Source organism: Urocitellus parryii, chromosome 2 (assembly GCF_045843805.1).
Source record: "Urocitellus parryii isolate mUroPar1 chromosome 2, mUroPar1.hap1, whole genome shotgun sequence".
NCBI classification, from domain to species: domain Eukaryota; kingdom Metazoa; phylum Chordata; class Mammalia; order Rodentia; family Sciuridae; genus Urocitellus; species Urocitellus parryii.
This window is the reverse complement of record NC_135532.1, coordinates 93001782-93021873: the sequence shown is the minus strand read 5'-3', so window position 1 is coordinate 93021873 and position 20092 is coordinate 93001782. Positions and strand designations below refer to the sequence as shown.

The following is a 20092-nucleotide window of genomic DNA, read 5'->3' as shown; positions in this document are numbered from 1 at the left end:
CCGCTTCTCTCTCCACTTTGGCAAAGAGCCACTCTGTAGTGGACTCAGTGAAATCTACCCAGGAATGTCCTCCAGCTGGATAGCACTCTGCAGGCCCTGCCCCACCCCTATCCCACAGTCACACACATCAAGCATTGTCCTCTCTGTCACACTTGAGACAACTTCTGCTCTTGGTGGAAAAAAAAGAAAAAAAATTGACCCAGCTCCCGGAAGTTCCCCCAACCCTCTCCCCCATCTCCCAGGATTGGTTCCCTTATTTGGCACCTGCTGTAGGAGGCCATCAGTTGAACACCCCCCAGATAGTTTGACTCTCCCAAAAGACCACGGCCTGTACCTCCTCACACCCTACTACATGAGAATGAGCCCAAACCCCAAGGAAAAGTTGGTGAGGAGAGTTAAGGAAATTGTGGGCCTCGGGGAGACTGACTCCTGATCCTGGAGGCTCATAGCCTTCCTGTCACCTGGCACAGCTGGTGAGGCCAGATCCTGCGGGAGAAGGGTGGGGAGGGCAGCCAGCCAGGAGAGCAAGCCAGAGGAAAACAGGGTCAAGGCAATCTCCTCCCCTGCGCCTTTCCTGGCCTTTTCCTCTCAGAGGGGCAGCAGGAAGTGAGGAGAAAAGGCTGGAATGGGAGGCGGGAGCTGGTGGGAGGGAATGGGGTTTATCAAGTCGCCAGCGGGCTGCCTAGCGGGCAGCAGCTGGTGAAAGTATCCTGGCTGGAGAAGTTCACTCCAGGAAGGAGGGAGGCCGCCGACCTACCGGGCCGACGGACTCCCAGACAGGTGAGCCCAGCGCAGACTGCAGAAGGCTGGTAGTCTCCGTTGCCATAGATGGGCTTGCTGTAGCGCTACCTATCTCTCCTCTCAGGCCCGGGGCGGGAAAGGGGCTGGCGGCGCAGACGCGGACCTTTGAGGGAGCGGTCTCGCACTGCGGAGCGGATTTAAGAGGCGAGGTCTTGCACAGGGCTCGTCCTGGTCCAGCTCCAAGCCTGCTCCCCCATCAGGAGGAGCCTGCGATACCTAACCAAAGCCTCGGGGGGTCCCTACAGTTGGCTTTATCCAAGGTCTGGCCAGAAACTTCAGTTAAGAGTGACTCCCTTATGAAGTTATGAGGGAGATCCCGGGGAGTTCCCAGGGACTGGGCAGGAGCGGATCCCAAGGATTGGCCTGATCCTGATATGGGCCGGGAGGACTCGGGGCACCCCACCTTCCCCCTGGGACCCGCCAAGCTTCCCTATCCCAACCCTTCCCGCCTCGCAGTGACCCACAGTCGAGGTTGCCAGACAACTGCTGCCTCTGCCTTACTAAGACTAGGGCTAAGAAGTGGTGCTTGGCCCCTTACCCGAGACGGGCAGTGGGCGGGGCTTCCCTTCAGACCGCAGCCAAGAGGACAGGATTCGGGATTCGTAGGAGGCGGGGCATTACTGTTCTTGGAGGCCCCATCGGCTCAGGTCAAAGTCCTTTTCTCAACACAAAGGGGCCCCAGTGCTGGCGTCTACTACATTCGAGGTTGCAAAGTTCGATGAGCAGCTGCCTCAGTCAAGGCCTCGGAGTACTACAGCACCTCCTTATGGCCGAGCGGGGGAACGCCACCGTCCTTTATTCCATACACCCGGCTTCCCCCTCCCCGCCCTTATACTGTCCCTTTAAGAGGTTGACTCCACAGAGAAGAAGAGAGGATTGTACCACCAGCAACGGACTGTGGGGAGAAAAATCTCAGGCCGACTGACACTAGTGGCTAGCACTTGAACGAAAATCCTCGTTAGAAGGGGCTTCAGGTCTCAAATAGATGGTCACGTTTCTCTGCAGAGGATCTAGGGGATCCTCCAACCTGAAACTTAGCACTGGCGACGAGAAAGGCAGACACACCTACCCGCCGGGAACCCAATCCTGTTCCCCGCCCACCGCGGAGCTGGACTCTTAAAGGGCCAGAGGGCCTGGGGGCGGAGAGGTAGCAGAGGTGCTGAACCAGTGCCGGGCTTGAGCGAAGGGCCGGAGCGGCTAGGCTGGGCCCAGGATGGCGGCGGCCCTGGCGCGGGTCCCGGTGGCGCCCCGCGTGAGGTGAGGGCGGGCGGTGCAAACCTACAGCTCTCCCCTGGCGGGCTGAGCTCTGAACTCCCGGGGGTGCTCCCAGAGAGGGGGCCTAGAAATCTCACCCCCACCCTGCGGGGCTCTGACCCCACGTGCGGGGCGGGGGCGGGGTCCCCGCACAAAGGCCAGGCAAAGTGCCCTCTACCCGGGACCCATCGGTCTCGTTGTGGGCGCGCGCGCATTCCCCGTGGCTACGGAGGGAAAAGCAGGTCTGTCCGCTGGGCTGTGGGAGATCCACTGTCCCTTTGTCCCCGCGGGCCCTCCTCCAAGCCTGAGAGAGTGCCTGCGTATACGACTAAGTCCTGACAGCGGGTGTTGCACAGATACAGCTCGGTGGCTGGGTTCTTTCCAGCTTCCTAGCATCTGTATGAGTTGCGTTCTCTAACCAAATGCTTAGTTTCTCTGGATCAAGGGTTCCTCTCCGGGTACAGGGTGAAGTTCAGGGCTTTAGGGTTCACTGAAACCATGCACTGGAGGTTTGCAGGACATGTATAGGTTCTGGCAGCAGGTCCATAGCTTCATTCATTCAGTTCCCAGAAGGGTCACAGACCTAACAGATTCTTGACCAGCCATAGGCTACCTGTTCCACGAAGGAGCCATATGCTCCTGGTAGTGAGTCCCCAGGATACCTTGCCTGTCCTTCAATGGCCTGTTGTCTCTCAAACCTGTTACAGCTGTGGATGGTTCTGAACCGCCAGGGGTACTGTGCCCCACATAGCATTGGGGCACTTTTGGAGCATAGATGGGCTTAAAGTGGGTACCTCCAGGATTCTCTAGACTGATTTTTTTCTCTCCCACCCTTCATTTAGTTCCTAAGCTGGTGCCAAGCAGGTGACACTTCCTGTAGCCCCCAGCATGCTGGCAGGCCTGGGCCCCACCATCACACTGGCCGTGGTGCTAGCAGTGGCATGGGCCATGGAGCTCAAGCCCACAATGCCACCCATCTTCACAGGCCGGCCCTTTGTGGTAGCATGGGATGTGCCCACACAGGACTGTGCCCCACGACACAAGGTGCCACTGGACCTGAGTGCCTTTGATGTGGAGGCTTCACCTAATGAGGGTTTTGTGAACCAGAATATCACCATCTTCTACTACGACCGTCTAGGCCTGTATCCACACTTTGATTCAACTGGGACATCGGTGCATGGTGGTGTCCCACAGAATGTTAACCTCCGGGCACACCTACAGATGCTGAAGAAACCTGTAGAGCACTATATTCGCACCCAGGAGCCTGCAGGGCTGGCAGTCATTGACTGGGAGGACTGGCGGCCTGTGTGGGTGCGAAATTGGCAGGACAAGGATGTGTACCGCCAGTCATCACGCCAGCTGGTAGCCAGTCGGCACCCTGATTGGCCATCAGACCGAATAGTCAAACAGGCACAATATGAATTTGAGTCCAATGCACGGCAGTTCATGCTGGAAACACTACGCTATGTCAAGGCAGTCAGACCTCGGCACCTCTGGGGCTTCTACCTCTTTCCTGATTGCTATAATCATGATTATGTACAGAACTGGGAGAGCTACACAGGCCGCTGCCCTGATGTTGAGGTGGCCCGCAATGACCAGCTGGCCTGGTTGTGGGCTGAGAGCACGGCTCTCTTTCCCTCCGTTTACCTGGACGAGACACTAGCTTCCTCTGCTCATGGCCGCAACTTTGTCAGTTTCCGTGTTCAGGAAGCCCTTCGTGTGGCTCACACCCATCATGCGAACCATGCACTCCCAGTCTACGTCTTCACACGGCCCACCTATACCCGCACGCTCACAGGGCTTAGTGAGGTATGTTCCTTCCAGAGTGCTGCTTTCTTCCTCCTTCTGGGAACCACTGTATGTTTGGTTACTAGGGCCGAGGTTTGCTGGCTATTCCATGTCTCTTCAAATAACTATATATAGGAGCTGAGGGCATATGGCTCATTGGTAGAGCACTTACCTAGTACACACAAGGCCCAGGGTTCAATCCCCAGCACCACAAAAATAAAATAAGCTTAAAAAATTATTAAATGTTATAGTATTAAATATAATGTTAAATGTTATAATATTAAAATTATAATATTGTGAAAGGATGACATTGTTATGTAGATAAAATTGAGGCACAGAGACATTAAGAGGTTTGCCAAAAATCTCCAGCAATACCAGTCACAGCAATACATGCCTGTAATCCCAGCAACTCGGGAGGCTGAGGCAGGAGAGTTGCAAATTCAAGGCCAACCTGAGCATCTTAGTGAAACCCTGTCATAACATAACAGGCTGGGGATATAGCTCAGTGATAAGCTACACTATGTCAATTCCCAGTACCCCCCCCCAAAAAAAAAAAAGCCTTCAGCAAATCCAGGACAGTTTAGAGACTTGGATCCAGGTATTCTGACTTTGGAGTCTATCCTGGTAGATACTCTGTAGACTCATGTATACTCTTGGCCTGGGAGATTGAGGCCCAAAGTGGGGTTGGAAATGAGCTTAAATATTTAAGGAAAAAGTAAAACAGAGTTTCTGCTTGGAGGGAAATAAGGGAGGGTTATATTGCAGAGTCAGTAGGTCAGAACAGTTCTATCTACTCAGTCCTTTTTCCTTCTGTGGTTTCAGTCTTCCCCAGTGATTGTCCCCTTTCCACACAGATGGACCTTATCTCTACCATTGGCGAGAGTGCAGCCCTGGGTGCAGCTGGTGTCATCCTCTGGGGTGACGCAGTATACACCTCAAGTATGGTAAGTGAGACCTTCCCCGCTGGTCAGAACTGCATCTACAAGAACAGGCAAATTTAGCCGGGTGTGGTGGTGTACATCTGTAATCTCAGCAATTTGGAAGGCTGAGACAGGAGGATCATCTGTTCAAAGCCAGCAACATATCGATACCTTGTCTCAAAAAATAAAAAGGTCTGGGGATATGGCTCAGTGGTTAAGAACCCCTGGGTTCAACTCCTGATACAAAAAAAAAGGCAAATTTGGACTTTTTCTCCCAACCTCACTTAAGTATGCAAACCTAGTCAGACTCCAGGAAAGAGGAAATGCTGCCCTGAACAACCATGGAGTTCCGCCTTTTCCTGACTGCCCAGCTGTGTTGCAGCTTCTGCCCTTCTCTTCAGGAACAGGGACTATGAGGGCTCAGGCATGCGCGTGTGTGTACACAAATAAGTGTGCTGTTAAAAAGAGGTTCTGTTGGGCTGGGGGTATAGTTCAGTGATAGAATACTTGCCTAGCATGCACAAGGCCCTGGGTTTAATAATCCCACCACAGTGTGAACACAGTTTCTATCGGCCTTGTGGGCCCAGGCAGCAGCTGACCCTGACCTGTTATCCTCTTGTTATCCTCTGTTTACCCCCAGGAGACCTGCCAGTACCTCAAGAATTACCTGAATCAGTTTTTGGTCCCCTATGTAGTCAATGTGTCTTGGGCTACCCAGTATTGCAGCCGGGACCAGTGCAATGGTCATGGGCGCTGTGTACGCCGCAACCCCAGTGCCAATACCTTCTTGCACCTCAGCGCCAACAGCTTCCGCCTAGTTCCTGGCCGAGCACCTGGTGAACCCCAGCTGCGACCTGAGGGGGAGCTTAGCCGGGCGGACCTCAACTACCTGCAAACGCACTTTCGCTGCCAATGCTACTTAGGCTGGGGTGGTGAGCAATGCCAGTGGGACCATAGGCGGACAACTGGAGGTGCCAGTGGGGCCTGGACTGGTTCCCATTTCACCAGTCTGCTGGCTTTAGTAGCTGTGGCCCTCACCTAGACCCCATAGGAATCTCCTACCTGGCTACCAAGCCAGCTGGCTTCTGCCACAAGGGCTTTCCTGGGCATGTGAGAGCCTATAGGGGGTAGACAAACTAGAGTCTGGAGGGGCAGAGCCCCCAAGATACCCAGCAGGGCATCCATATTAGCTGTCACACCCCTGTTCTAAGGGGGAGGGAAAGTCCCCTAAGAGGCCCCTTTCTACCTGTCAGAGGGGAAGGAGAATACAGCTGGGTTGGGGAGGGCCTGACCCTACTCCCCTGCCCCTGGATAGTTTATTATTATTTTGGGGTCTCTTTTGTAAATTAAATATGAAATAACTGTTTCTGTGCTTGTTATTTCTACTTCTGAGTTGGGGTTTGAGAGAGTCCAGGGTTGCCCATGAGGTTGAGCCTAGATCTCTGAAATCTTCTGGGAACTTCTCACCTGTAAAATGTGTTCACCAGGACTGACCTGGGATACCAGAGCTGCCTACTCTGAAGCTGTCCTGCTGAGACAAGGGCCACTGAGAATGGAGGGACCCACACTCCCAAGCTAGCACCAAAGACCTTGCTTTCTCCACATTGAATAAAATGGAATTGGATCTAACCTTGTGTGAGGGACAGAGCTTGATGTGCTTCTGCCACTTGCCCCTGCACCCCCAGCTAGGCCAGTACCAGCCTTGCCCATCAGGGATAAGTAGATATTTGATCTTCCCTGCTATTTTCAAAGGCAAGGGCATCTCCTCTGCTCACTGCTCCCAAGGGCACTGGACTTATACAATATCAACCTCTTCCCATCTGGGTCACAGCTTTTCCTTGAGTCTGGTACGGAGGGAGGTGGGTAGGGAGGGTTAAGATGTCAATTCTGAGGTTCAGTCCCTATCACACTATGAAGGTACGTGATGGGGCTATGGGTAGGCATCCTGAGCCTGGGACCAGGGAACATCATCAAAGATCAGCTCTGGCTGGATGTGGCACATGCCTGTAATCCCAGTGACTCAGGAGACTAAGGCAGGAGGATCACAGGTTCAAAGCCAACCCTCAGCAACTTGGTGAGGCCCTGAGCAATTTAGAGAGACCCTATCTCAAAATAAAATATAAAAAAGGATAGGGGATGTGGCTCAGTGATAGAATTGCCCTCAGTGATAGAATTACCACAAAACAAAGATTAGCTCTGGGGCTAGGGGTGTAGCTCAGTGGTAGAATATTTGCCTAACGTGCATGATGCTCTGGGTTTAAGCCCCAGCACTGTAAAAACAACAAAAAAAAATTGTATCCTGGCCACAGGACAACATGGCTAATCCTAGCTGTCCCAGAGAAGTAGCAACCAGAATAGTCAGATCAGCTCTGAGTTGCTTCACTGCCCCTGTCTGTGTTAGGTGTGACACACAAGTCCTGCTCTCAGCAAACTTACTGGCTCTCAAGCAACTGAAGTGCTAAGGTGTTTGAATGCAAAGGCCCTGGTTTCAATCTCCAGTACCTGCACCCCCCCCCCAAAAAAAAAAAGGTAAATAAATAAATAAAAGAATGAAAAGAAACTGAATAAGAAAGAGCAGCACACAACCGGGGTTCAGGGGAGTTGTCCTCCCCAAGTACTTTCTACATTGATATGTGAAAGGGGAGGGAGCAGCTTAATACCAGGAAACAAAGCATGGACAGAGGCTTGAAGGAAGTTGGAACACAACTACAATACATAGTTCAGGACTAGGGTATGGCTTGGGCCTGTACTGAAGACAGAGATGAGAGGGGTAGCCCCAGAACTTACTTCACCTGATGGCAATAAGTATCTCAATGTTGAGTAAGTAGTAAGTACACTAAGTACAATAACTTGGGCCAGTGCTTGCTGGATACTAGGGATATGTCTGTGAAGGACATCAAGTAAGACCCCTGTGCTGAAGGGGATGACAAAGTCGAAGGAAGTACACACTAAATGCCCAGACCAAGTCAGATGCCAGACGTGGAGAGTGCTCCAGCAAGTATCAGGCACACAAAAAGATGGTGTGATTAGGGAAGCAGAGTCTGAGGAACAAGCCCAACCAAATCCATGTCAACACACATTGTAAAGAGATCCCTCCCTTCTTCCTCTGGCTGATGACAGCATGGGTCTGGGTGACAGCACTAGGAGGGTGATGTAAATTCACAGGGTCAGAGAGGAAGACACAGAAGTAGAGGGGGTCCCATATGCTAATGGCTATCGTGGGGAGAGGCCAGGTTGGAGGAAAGATTTAGTGATGGTCCATAAGGCTATGAAATGGAGTTCAGCAGAGGGAGGGCAAGGAAGGAGGAAATGTACCACACATCTCCACACCTGTGACCCCTCCCACATAGCTGTGACTTTTTACCTAGCAATGGCCCTACCTGTCAGCCCCTATAGGCAAAGCTTCAATCCTCACAGCTATTACCTTCCCTAAACATCTGTGTCTGCACACCATGACCTTTCCTACACATTTGTGACTTGTACCCATCCATCTTCAACAAACCCATGTACACTTTATATCATTTTCCTAGGAGGACTTGGGGAAAGTAAAACCCAGGGATAGTCAGAACTTTCCTGTGGGGCAGAGGAGGAAGGGGTAGAGGTGAGATAATGGAGAGTGAGGTGACTCAGAGATCTGAAGCATGCACAGCCAGAGAGTAGGATCATCCAGCCAGATGGACCCCAGACATACAAGCACACTCCCTACCTCCCCTCATGCATCAATCCAATTAGACCAATTGGGCAGGAACAGACCTATGGGAAAGGCTTGGGGCAGGGGAGGGCTTCAGACATCCTCAACTCTTCCTGTTATTCCACCATTAGGGTTTTTCCCTTGGACTGAGGCCAGCTAAACAATGCTAGCCTGCTGCTTTCCTGGACAAGGTTTCTGGGGGCATCAGGAGGTAGCCCAGAGCCTCCAGGAGAGGGGTCAGGGGCTGCCTTGATGTTCTCTTGTCTCCTTAGCCCTTGAGAGTTGTGCCAGTCTCTGGGCTATCCAGTTATCACTCTGAGACCCTTCTTCCTGAACAGGATCAACAGCCACCACCTCTGTTTTAATCCTGTACACACATCCACAGTCCCCTATGCCCTGGGCCCTCCTTTCCCTCAGCCCAGCCAACCTGGAAGACCAAGCTCAATTGGTAGCCCACTGTGAGTGTCATTTCTCCAAGACCACCAGGCTGAAGATTCAGTGGCTTAGGCTCAGCCACAGCTGCAGGCCCAGGCAGTACTTTCATCCCAGTGTTTTCCTTTACCCCACCCTGGCAGGCAAGCCTGACCAGGCCTGAACATCTAGCAAGTCTCAATAAACAGCTTCTGAATCAGAACAAGGGAAACCACAAATGAACAGGCAAGCATATGTTCACTGATGGATCCTTGCTTACCCAGGGTCACACAAACTTGAGGTCTCATGGTCACAAGACATCAAGGTCTCACACACATGCAGTGTGAGACATAAGGTACTTAGTCTTACACTTACCTGTATGTACAAACCCCTGGAATTTGTGCAGAGGCCCGGATGGTCACCACCTGGAGTTTCACAAAAACACAACCACTGACCGAGGACATATACAAAAGGTAATGACACAGCCCAGACTTCACAAATACAGTGGCTTTCAGAAACAGATCCCTACAACAAGGATGGCTTAGGCACAAGACATAGTAGACACAAACAGTGCCAAGGGCCACAATACCTCTAGTGACCCACAGAAATGTTTTTAGTTTTTTTAGTTGGAAGAAAAAATATAAATACACTAATAATGAATACATAATAATGAAACTAGTCTGGACTAAATATCTTAAGTATTTTGTTTTAGTTGTAGTTGGACACAATATCTTTATTTTATTTTTATATGGTGCTGAGGATCACCCAGTGCCCTGCACATGATAGGCAAGTACTCTACCGCTGGACACAACCTCAGCCCTAAATTTATCTTTATGCCTAAAAGATAGTTAGTTGTAAGATATATTTTAGAATTTTGTTCTAGTTAAGCTCAGTGGCATATATATATATATATATATATATATATATATATACATACATATATATATACACACACACACATATATATGCGCCTGTAGTCCCAGTTACTTGGGAGTCTGAGGCAGAAAGATCAGTTTATTCCAGGAGTTTGAGACAAGTCTGGACAACATAGCCAGTCACTGTCTCAAAATCACAGTAGTAATAACAATAATAATAATATTGTTTTAAGGGTCTAGGGATGTGTGAGGTCCTGGGTTGAAACCCCAGGACAGGAAAAACAAATGTTTTAAGGAGGAAGACAGCCACAAAGCTAACAATGCCTAGGGGCCTACCAATGTCATCATGCAGTGGCTTGGAGAAAGTACACTCTCTGAGTCTATAATCCTCAGGCATCCAGACTCTGGGCCACAGACAGGCCTGCCCAACTGCCTCTGCCACCACCTATCCCTTCCAGACCCAGTAAAGTCACAAGGCCCCGCCCACTGCCGTCAGGGTGGGAGGGACCACTGCTGACTCAGCCTCAGCACCACCCCCTTAAAGGACCACCCCCCTCAAGGCCCACCCCTTGGACCTACAAAAGCTCAGAATTTTCCGCAGCTACTTTTTCCTCCGGGAGTTTCTGGTGCAGCTAGGTCCAGAGTGTGGGACAGTCAGTCTTTTCCTAGGCTACCACCTCAGGATCAGGAAGTTTCCAGGATGACACCCTTCAACCCTGAGGTTAGTAGGGAAAGGCGGGCAGACTGATGGGTGTACAGGAGGGATGGGCTGACCTGTTCTTGGTCTCTGAGCATCCCTGCTTCCAGTGGCTGCCAGAATTTCTGATGGAAGAAACAAGAAAGGGCTTCCATCATCAGTCTGGTCAGTCCGGGGCTGAGGGCCCAGTTCTTAGCTCCTCCTCCCTGAATGGATGTCATGGTTTCCTTGGCCCTTGGGGATCATGGGTGGGCAAGATTAGGCCAGGGCAAGAATTATGGGAGGAGATGGCAGAGGCCTGGTCCCAGAGATGACGCTGATGTGCCCACCACTGGCAGTGCTCCTCTCCATGCCTTTCCTCTGCCCTTTGCCCTCCCTGAGTCCTGCAGGTCAATGTTTAATTAAATCCAGAGCAGAGGTGGAGTTATCAGCAAGGGGTTCATCCCACCTGCCCTGAGCAGGGGTGAGAGAGTTTGAAGCCTGCCTTCAGCTCTGTCTCCCCTGGCCAGGTTTCCTCAGACCCATCTACTGCCACTGCAGCCCACCTGCTTCACATCTGTACCTTCTTGCTGACCTTGGTCTACGTGGCACAAGGCTCCAGGGGTCTTGTGGTACCCAACCGGCCCTTCATCACAGTTTGGAATGCAAACACCCAGTGGTGCCTGGAGACGCATGGAATAGATGTGGATGTCAGTGTCTTTGATGTGATAGCCAACCGGGGGCAGACCTTCCGCGGCCCTAACATGACCATTTTCTACAGCACACAACTGGGGACCTACCCCTACTACACACCTACTGGGGAGCCTATATTTGGTGGCTTGCCCCAGAATGCCAGCCTGCATGCCCACCTGGCCCGCACATTTCAGGATATCCAGGATGCCATGCCTGAATCTGACTTCTCAGGGCTGGCAGTGATTGACTGGGAGGCATGGCGCCCACGCTGGGCCTTCAACTGGGATACTAAGGACATTTACCGGCAGCGTTCTCGGGCACTGGTAAGGGCACAGCATCCTGACTGGCCTGAAACTTGGGTGGAGGCAGAAGCCCAGGCCCAGTTCCAGGAAGCTGCACAGGCCTGGATGGCAGGCACCCTCCAGTTGGGACAGGCACTTCGTCCACGTGGTCTGTGGGGCTTCTATGGCTTCCCTGACTGCTACAACTATGACTTTCTAAGGTCCAACTACACAGGCGAATGCTCACCAGGCATCTGTGCCCAGAATGATCAGCTAGGGTGGCTGTGGAACCAGAGCCGTGCCCTCTATCCCAGTATCTACCTGCCTGCAGTGTTGGCGGGCACAGGGAAAGCACAGATGTATGTACGTCACCGTGTGAGTGAGGCATTTCGTGTGACTATGGCTGCCAGGGACCCCAGTCTGCCAGTGCTGCCCTACACCCAGATCTTCTATGACATGACAAACCGACTTCTGCCCCTGGTAAGTCTACTGTGGCCTACCCACCTTGTCAGCCCAACAACTGAGGCCACACAGCCTTGGGACACTTTCATCTATTCTCATATTTGAGTTCAACTTTGTGCCAAGTTCTGTGCTAAGCACAGGTGATTCAGCATTTATTAGAAAGGTTTAGACCCTGTCTTCATGGCATTTGTAGGTTACAGGGGGAACAGGCTTACATCTGGCTACCAGGGCTACAGAAGCTTTGGATGGGGTTATAAATTATTTGTCCCATCCAGTGGTGTCACAGCAGTCTGCTGCAAGGAGGGAGGGCGGCCCCTACAAAGCTGTGCTTGCTCCTTCCCAGGAGGAGTTGGAGTATACCCTGGGAGAGAGTGCAGCCCAGGGGGCAGCAGGAGTGGTGCTCTGGGTGAGCTGGGAAAACACAAGCACCAAGGTAAGCTCAGGTCTGAGGACTGGCTGGTGGGTGGCTCACACTAAATTGGGAGATCCTGGCCTACCCTTTTTACTTCTGAAGTCCTGACTGGCCAGCACATGAGTATCTTGATGTCCTAGGTGGGCCTGTGCATGGCTCTAGTGTCCCTGATGCTCTCCCTCCCACCCAGGAATCATGTCAGGCCATCAAGGAATATATGGATACTACCCTGGGGCCCTTCATCCTGAATGTGACCAGTGGAGCTCTTCTTTGCAGTGAAGCCCTGTGCTCTGGCCATGGCCGTTGTGCCCGTCGCTCCAACCACCCTGAAGCTCTCCTTATCCTCAACCCTGACAGTTTCTCCATCCAGCTTATGCCTGGTGGCAGGTCCTTGACCCTGAAGGGTGCTCTCTCACTTGAGGATCAGGCACAAATGGCTATGGAGTTCAAATGTCACTGCTATCATGGCTGGCGTGGAGAGTGGTGTGAGCAGCAGGGCATGTGATGACTGGTCACATCCAGTTGCACACATTGAGCACCTAATGCACTCTGCAAGTGGTCTAGGCTTCCGCATACACACAGGCACAATCACAGGAGTCATGGTTATAGTCAGGAGTACACTGAGTCACCATCATGGGCATATGGCCTGCTCATGCACACTCAAAGCCAGATAGTCACATAAGGAGTTAGAAACCAGGGGCAGACATCATCCACTCCATGTCCACAAGTGTCTACTTAGAAAGGTAACAGCTCCAGAGACACTAATCCAAGTCTTTAAATTCATCCAGTGCCTGCTTTGGGCCAAACCATGTGCTAAGCATGTTAAGGAGGTTAACTCATTCTCTAAAATGAGGCTATGAGAAAGTGAGGCACCCACAGGATGCCTTTTTGCCCAAGGTTGCACAGCAAGAAAAAGAGAGATGCTGAGCCAGGCACGCCTGTAATCCCAGCAATTTGGGAAACTGAGGAAGGAGAATCACAAGTTTGAGACTAGCCTCAGAAACTTAGGGAGGCCCTATCTTAAACATAAAAGAATAAAATTTTTAAAAGGGACTGGGGATGTAGCTCAGTGCTTAAGCACCCCTGGGTTCAATCCACAGTACCAAAAAAAAAGAGAGAGAGAGAGAGAGAGAGAGAGAGAGAGAGAGAGAGAGAGAAGCTGAGATTCAAACCCAGGCTGTCTCCAGGGATAGAGCCTTTGTGCACCTACTGTGTGCTGAAGGTAAACAGCCTTAAGCGACTGAGTCCGCTGAGGCACCACACAACCCAGCAAATAAAGCACTCATGGTTTACTTAGAGATTTATTGAGTGCCTAAAATGGGCAGGCCCCTCAGCACCAGAGGGCAGGAAAGGTTCCTCTCTTTCCCTTAAGTCTAAGTCTGCTTGAGGGCGTCTGCTTCCCAGTGTGGGTCCAAATTCCCGGAAGCTCCACCTGATCTAAACATGTTGGATAGGCTCTGGAGGTCGACCCAACCTAGACAAAACGCGACAGGATCTGGGGCGGGGACGGGGCGGAATCCTCTGGAGGAGGGGCCTGCGCGGCTAAAGCAGTAACGTACGGGCCTCGGGCCTGGGCCTCCACGGAGCTGAGTTGGGGCGGTGATGCAGAGGACCAGAGGCTGGCCACACGAGGCGGGTCTGGGAAGAAGCCGTGCCAACAGATCCAGCTTAGCTCAGCAGGGGCGGAAGCCATAGCAGAGGCGGCGCTGGCTCAGTGTTGTGACGCGCAGAACCAGGGGCGGGGCCTAGGCGGGGAAGTTCCCTTGCCGGCGGAGGGCCTGACCACCTCGGGAGATTTAGGACTAGGAAGTGTGCGGTGGATTGCGATGGCTGCAGTACGTCCGCCGCACCGCTGGGGGCCAGCGCGGACCGACCGAAGAGTCTGAGCGAGAGACAGTGGGATACCGAGCCGTGCGGAGCGAGGACGCGGGACATCCCCGAGCCCGGAATCAACATGTCAGTACCGCCCCCACCCCATTACTGCCTGTCGGTGCTTCCCGCGCGTACGGTCCCCAACTAGCCGTGTCTTCCCGTATGCCCTCCCTGCGTCGGTGTTCTTTCCTAGAACATACCGAGCCATACCTACCCAGAGAGTTAAATTTTCGAAGCCCCACCCCCCAAAACTCCACCGTCTATGATCTACAGAAGTGGGAAAGGGAGTTAGGTATTAGCCGAGGCAGAGGAGACAGTGGGGTGGCTTTTTAAGGACCCAGAGACTAGCCCCGCCCACAGTGGGTGGGGCTGGCACTGAAGGGGTTAAGCCCGCCTGGCATCCTGGAACTGCAGGCGGATCCTGGGCTTACTCCCCCCAGACCAAGGGTGCTGCTTCTGCTACTGCTGTTGCTGTCACTAAGGTGGCTGATGCAGGTGAGAGGCTTAGATCCCTGTGAATGGGATGTGATGTGAGGGGAGGGAGATGCCTGTTATTGACTAGTGTTGTTGGATTGTCCTCAAGCTCAGGGAAGATGGGGAAGGAGGGTCAGGAGGTACTGTCTGGAGCAGGAGTAGAGGTGTGGGGCCCAGCTGCTCACCCAGTGTAAGAAATCCTCTAGTATAGACCCTCTTGTCAGCAAGACCTGGAATAAGGTGGGCAAACAATGGTGTTTGAGAACAGGAGATCTGGGCCCCCAACCAGGTAGCCGTTGGGCGCCTCAGTGGATAAAGGAAGGAAACTGTGGTCCTTATCTAGGGTGGCTACGAAACTCAGGCCAGAGGGAACCAAGCCTGCAGAAGCAACATTATATGTGGTTGTGGGCTAGGCCCTGGGCTGGTGCTGCTGGGGCCCCATCTGTGGGGACAGTTGAGTCCCTGCCCAAAGTCTCCTGAGCTGGGCAGAGTTGGAGAAGGGGCCATGGGCTTTGGGCCCCAGGCAAGAAAGGCAGTAGAGAGAAGGGAAGCTGAGCTGATGGTTGAGTGCATGGGGCCTAAGGGTCACCCAGGCAATTGAAAAGGCTGGGAGCTGAAGGAAAGCTGATATGTAAGGAGATGGAAGGGACAGGGGAACTCCTGGGGGCAGCGTTTCCTCCATGGAAAACCTCAGGTGGGTGTGAACAGGAGGCATGATGTCTGGTTTGCACCTTATGTGTGCAAGGTTGGCCAGCCATATTGGACTTCTAGAGATAAAACGGCCAGCAAGTATTAGCTGGGTTGACTGTCCACACACAGTGAGGTTCTAGGGAGGACAAATTTATAACCACAGTGGGTAGAGACCAGGACCCGTGGGTTCTGCCCCAGTCTTCAGCATTCACCATTACTCTCAGCCTTCCTCCAGTATGTGGCAGGGCACATGGGTCCATACACCCTGCCCCCCCTCCACCTGAGGTATAAAGGATGGGTCTCTTCCAGGCCACCTGTATCATCAGGTGAGTTTGGAGCAAGGTGCAGCCCATCATGCCCCAGTCCTAGAATGCATGTGCCCCTTTGCACTCATCAGTCCTTCCCTGCCCCAACCTTGTCTTCCTGCCACAGCCCAGCATGGCTGTTATTGATAGGAGGAGAGCCCTTGTAGTCTGAGGAGATGCCACTGCTTGAAGACTGGCCTTAATCTCCAGCCTGGCACTGAGCCACCTGCAGCCTAACAGGAGTTAACCTTGGCTCCCAGCCTGACTCAGCTGAGCCTGGATCCTACGAGTAGGCAAGAGCTCACTCTGAGCCCCTGGCCCAGCTACTCTGACCTCTACCCTAGACCCTCTGCACTGGATGGAGCTGATCCTGAGTAACAGCCCAGCTAAACTGACTCTGGGTCCTGCTTGCCAACCAGAGTTGACCCTGAGATTCAACCTGACCAAGCTAACCCTGGATCCCACACACCAGCCAGAGGTGACCCTGAGCCCCAGGCTAGCTGAGCTGACCCTGGATTCCACATGCCATCCAGAGATGACCCTCCGTCCTGACCCAGCTGAGCTAAACCTGGATCCCAGACACCAGCCAGAGGAGACCCCACTCCCCAGCCTGGCTGAGTTGACACTGGAGCCTGTGCATTGTCGACCTGAGCTCCTGGATGCTTGTGCTGACCTCATCAATGACCAGTGGCCCCGCAGCCGTGCTTCTCGCCTACACTCCTTGGGCCAGTCCTCAGATGCCTTCCCTCTCTGCCTGATGCTGCTGAGTCCTGGTCTTACCCCTGAAGCAGCTCCCATTGTGGTGGGTCATGCCCGTCTATCACGAGTGCTAGATCTGCCCCAGAGCCTCTTAGTGGAAACAGTGGTGGTGGCCCGAGCCTTTAGGGGCCGTGGCTTTGGCCGCCGTCTCATGGAGGGCCTGGAAGTCTTTGCTCGGGACCGGGGCTTCCGTCGGCTGCACCTTACCACTCATGATCAGCTGTACTTCTATGCCCACCTGGGCTACCAGTTGGGTGAGCCTGTTCAAGGCCTTGTCTTCACCAGCCAACGGCTGCCCTCCACCCTGCTCCGTGCCTTCCCAAGGGCCCCCTCTTCCCGGCCATCCTACAAAGTCCCAAGCCTGACTGCCCAAGCAGCCCCAAGGGGACCTAAGGGGCCTCCAGTGCCACCACCCCCTCCCCTGCCCCAGCCCACCTCACCCTCATCTCCAGGAGGGCCCCTTCCACAAAGCCTGCTGGAGACACAATACCAAGATCTCAGGGGATGCCCCATATTCTGGATGGAAAAAAATATCTGAGGGCCCCTTGGGACAAAGCACTGCCCTTCTGAGTCACTGGACTTTTCAGAACAATACCAGCCTCAGCCCACTGACCATATTTCATCCCTTAACCCCTGTGGGCAGCTTTAGCCTGGGTATGTTTCCTGGGTATCAGTGGGGGGCTAAATGGGGTAGCTCCTGTAGCTCTGGCTTAGAGTCATCAGTGTAGCTGAATAAAGGCTTCTGTTGAGTGTAGGTGTGACAGTTTTTGTTGATCTCCACCCTCACTTTTCAGGTTCCCTATTCCTGAAGAAGTCCTGGGATCCAGATTGGCTCTGGGGCCATTGATGGGGTGACACCTGTCCTTTGCCCCTCCTAACTTGCCAGTCACAGGATACAGAATGGCTCTTCCTTTCCCCATTCATTCCCTCATTACCTTTCACTGAGCCCTACTGTGCCTGACCCTGGACTGGGCATAGGTAATAGAGAATTATACAAGGTCCCATTCAAGGGGACAGATGGGCATACCATGTCAGGATCCATTGTGGGATAAGGAAGTTCAGAGGCTTTGGGAGGACAAGGGCCCTCACTTCTTCTAGGGGTCCAGAATACCCAGAAGTGATGATACTGAGTAGGAATTAAGTGAGGCAGACAAGGTGGTGAGAGCTGAGTGTTCTTGGAGCAGGGAACAAGATGGGAAGATGAAAGAAGGGGACTTGTGATAGCTGTGGGGTGAGGAGGTCTTGGAGGACACAGTGGTACCTTGACAGAGACAGAACACCAGAGGAGAACTACCCAGATCAGTTTGGGGTATGGCTGCTCTGAAAGGCTTATAGGATCCCTTGGAAACCACCTTTTCCCCATCCCCCGTCCTTGTGGGGAGGAGCTGGGGAGCTTTCCCTGCTCTTCCTGCTGTGCAGAAGGCATGGCTGTGGACTCCAAGCTCATATCCCTTTTTTTCTACAGGTTTCCATCTCTGTGTTACGACCATGCAGCTAAGCCCAGTCCTGATGATGGGGGTGGCCCTGTGCCTGGGGTATGGCCAGCCCTTGCCACAGGTTCCTGATCACCCCTTCTATGTGATATGGAACGTACCCTCAGCACGCTGTAAGGCCCACTTTGGTGTGCACTTACCACTGAAAGCCTTGGGCATCATAGCCAACCATGGACAGCTTTTCCATGGCCAGAACATCTCCATCTTCTACAAGAACCAGCTTGGCCTCTATCCCTACTTTGGGCCCAGAGGCACAACTCACAATGGGGGTATCCCCCAGGCTGTGTCCCTAGGCCGCCACCTGGCACAGGCTGCACACCAAATCCGTCATAGTCTAGGACCCAGCTTTGCTGGCCTAGCAGTGCTGGACTGGGAGGAGTGGTATCCTCTCTGGTCTGGGAACTGGGGCCGCCGCCACACCTACCAGGCAGCCTCCCAGGCTTGGGCACAGCAGGTATTCCCTGACTTGCACCCTCAAGAGCAGCTCCACAAAGCCCGTGTTGGCTTTGAACAGGCAGCCCGCGCACTGATGGAGAACACACTGCAGCTGGGCCAGACACTGCGACCTCATGGACTCTGGGGCTTCTATCGTTACCCAGCCTGTGGCAATAGCTGGCATGGTACAGCTTCCAACTACACAGGCCACTGCCATGCAGCCACCCTTGCCCGCAACACCCAATTGCATTGGCTCTGGGCTGCCTCCAGTGCTCTCTTCCCCAGCATCTATCTCCCACCCAGGCTACCGCCTGCTCACCACCAGGCCTTTGTTCGACACCGCCTGGAGGAGGCCTTTCGTGTGGCCCGTGCTGGGCACACACATCCTCTGCCCGTCCTGGCATATGCCCGCCTCACACTCCAGAAGTCTGGGAGGTTCCTGTCCCAGGTAAGTAGAAGGTGAAATTTAGGGGTCTGCATTGAGCACTATGATCCTGTCCTATAGAAGTCTTAAGGAGAAGACCTTGATTTAAAAGGAAGGTCCTAGTCTAGGGGTTCTTAGAGGAAAGCCCTATCCTGGAGCATCTGAAAAAGGAGCCATGGCTCTGTGTCAGAAGGTCTGAAAGTGTAAGGCAGGGCATAACCTTTGGAACCCTGGTCCAAGGAGAGTCATTCTGAGTGGAGGGCATGCAAAACCCTCTCAAAGACCCAGTGCAAAGGCACCCAACTCTAGAGTTGGAATCAATTGTGACAGTGAAAGTTTCTTGATCGTGAAGGTGGGCCCAGATGGGTCCAGCCAGTTCAGCCTGGCTTAGCAGCTCTTTGCCTCCAGAATGACCTGGTTCAGACCATTGGTGTGAGCGCAGCACTGGGGGCAGCCGGCGTGGTGCTCTGGGGGGACCTGAGCTTCTCCAGTTCTAAGGTGATCATTATCCCCTTCCGCCTGTACATGCTGGGGCCCAGGATGGGGGAGAGGCCTTGTCAAGGATATGGAGCAAGAGCACTGACACATCCTTTCCTTCCGCCTCAGGAGATGTGCTGGAGTCTCCATGACTACCTGGTGAGCACCCTAGGCCCCTATGTGATCAATGTGACCAGAGCAGCCACAGCCTGCAGTCTCCAGCAGTGCCATGGCCATGGGCGCTGTGCCTGGCAAAACCCAGGAAAAATGGAAGCCTTTCTGCACCTGCAGCCAGATGGCAGCCTTGGAGCTTGGGAGTCTTTCAGCTGTCGCTGTTACTGGGGCTGGACTGGCCCTACCTGCCAGGAGCCGAGGCCTGGGCCTTAGAAAGCAGTATAAAGCCAGGAGTCCCTGTTCCTACCTATTCTTGTCCCTGCTGCCACTTTCCTAGTCCTGGAGGAACTCCCCCTTTTGCTCTATTCAGCTTACAATCAATACCTTCCCAAGCACACACTTTCGCTCCCACTTCCCTTGGGATCTCTGAGGGGTGGAAAGGGCCAGAAAAAACGCTTATAAAACCAAAGTCCTCTGAGATCATCTGACTCCTCATGACACAAAGCAGCCTCTGGCAAAGTCAGGGCTCCAGCTGGTTAAGGGTTGCCAGCCCAGGGCTTTATTTCTATACCTTAGTAGGTCCACAGAGAAGTCACAGGAGGGCCATCCACGGGCAGATGTTCCCAAGAAATCTGGGATAAGGTCTCTAAATGCTAAGCTGTTATCCGCACTACGTTTTCATCAGAAAGTCACTTTTTCTTTCATTGTCTGAAAGGGTCTGTTCTCCCTATAGGGTCCCAGAATTTAGCCTGAGCCTTTGAGCAAGTGAACCGCTGCAAGGGCCC

At 53.1% G+C, this 20092-nt stretch overlaps 4 protein-coding genes across 10 annotated transcripts; all 4 read left to right on the top strand.

Moving 5' to 3' along the window:
* Positions 1–385: 385 nt before the first annotated feature.
* On the top strand, positions 386–6376 carry Hyal2 (hyaluronidase 2). Of its 4 annotated transcripts, XM_026383993.2 has the most exons (5): positions 1932–2058; positions 2898–3864; positions 4698–4787; positions 5404–5695; positions 6251–6376. In XM_026383993.2, the coding sequence occupies exons 2-5, from the start codon at positions 2944–2946 to the stop codon at positions 6340–6342; spliced, it is 1395 nt and encodes a 464-aa protein (XP_026239778.1). In that variant the 5' UTR covers positions 1932–2058; positions 2898–2943; the 3' UTR covers positions 6343–6376. The 4 variants fall into 4 exon arrangements, with proteins under 4 accessions (XP_026239777.1, XP_026239776.1, XP_026239778.1 ...); XM_026383992.1 differs by lacking the exons at positions 1932–2058; positions 6251–6376 and adding an exon at positions 386–473 and having other exon boundaries at positions 5404–6129; XM_026383991.2 differs by lacking the exons at positions 1932–2058; positions 6251–6376 and adding an exon at positions 514–780 and having other exon boundaries at positions 5404–6129.
* Positions 6377–10369: 3993 nt separating this feature from the next.
* On the top strand, positions 10370–13274 carry Hyal1 (hyaluronidase 1). The gene is made up of 4 exons (XM_026383947.2): positions 10370–10461; positions 10947–11870; positions 12196–12285; positions 12455–13274. Exons 1-4 carry the CDS (start codon positions 10441–10443, stop codon positions 12767–12769), a joined length of 1350 nt encoding a protein of 449 aa, XP_026239732.2. The 5' UTR covers positions 10370–10440; the 3' UTR covers positions 12770–13274.
* A 53-nt stretch (positions 13275–13327) lies between these two features.
* Positions 13328–17113, top strand: Naa80 (N-alpha-acetyltransferase 80, NatH catalytic subunit). Of its 4 annotated transcripts, none has more exons than XM_026384029.2 (2): positions 13328–14220; positions 15950–17113. In XM_026384029.2, exon 2 carries the CDS (start codon positions 15964–15966, stop codon positions 16900–16902), a length of 939 nt encoding a protein of 312 aa, XP_026239814.1. In that variant the 5' UTR covers positions 13328–14220; positions 15950–15963; the 3' UTR covers positions 16903–17113. The 4 variants fall into 4 exon arrangements, with proteins under 4 accessions (XP_026239814.1, XP_026239811.1, XP_026239813.1 ...); XM_026384026.2 differs by having other exon boundaries at positions 13329–14220; positions 15733–17113; XM_026384028.1 differs by lacking the exon at positions 13328–14220 and adding an exon at positions 14227–14631 and having other exon boundaries at positions 15733–17113.
* Hyal3 (hyaluronidase 3) lies at positions 14638–19727 on the top strand. The gene is made up of 4 exons (XM_026384022.1): positions 14638–15626; positions 17830–18740; positions 19125–19214; positions 19323–19727. Exons 1-4 carry the CDS (start codon positions 15551–15553, stop codon positions 19578–19580), a joined length of 1335 nt encoding a protein of 444 aa, XP_026239807.1. The 5' UTR covers positions 14638–15550; the 3' UTR covers positions 19581–19727.
* Positions 19728–20092: the final 365 nt, after the last annotated feature.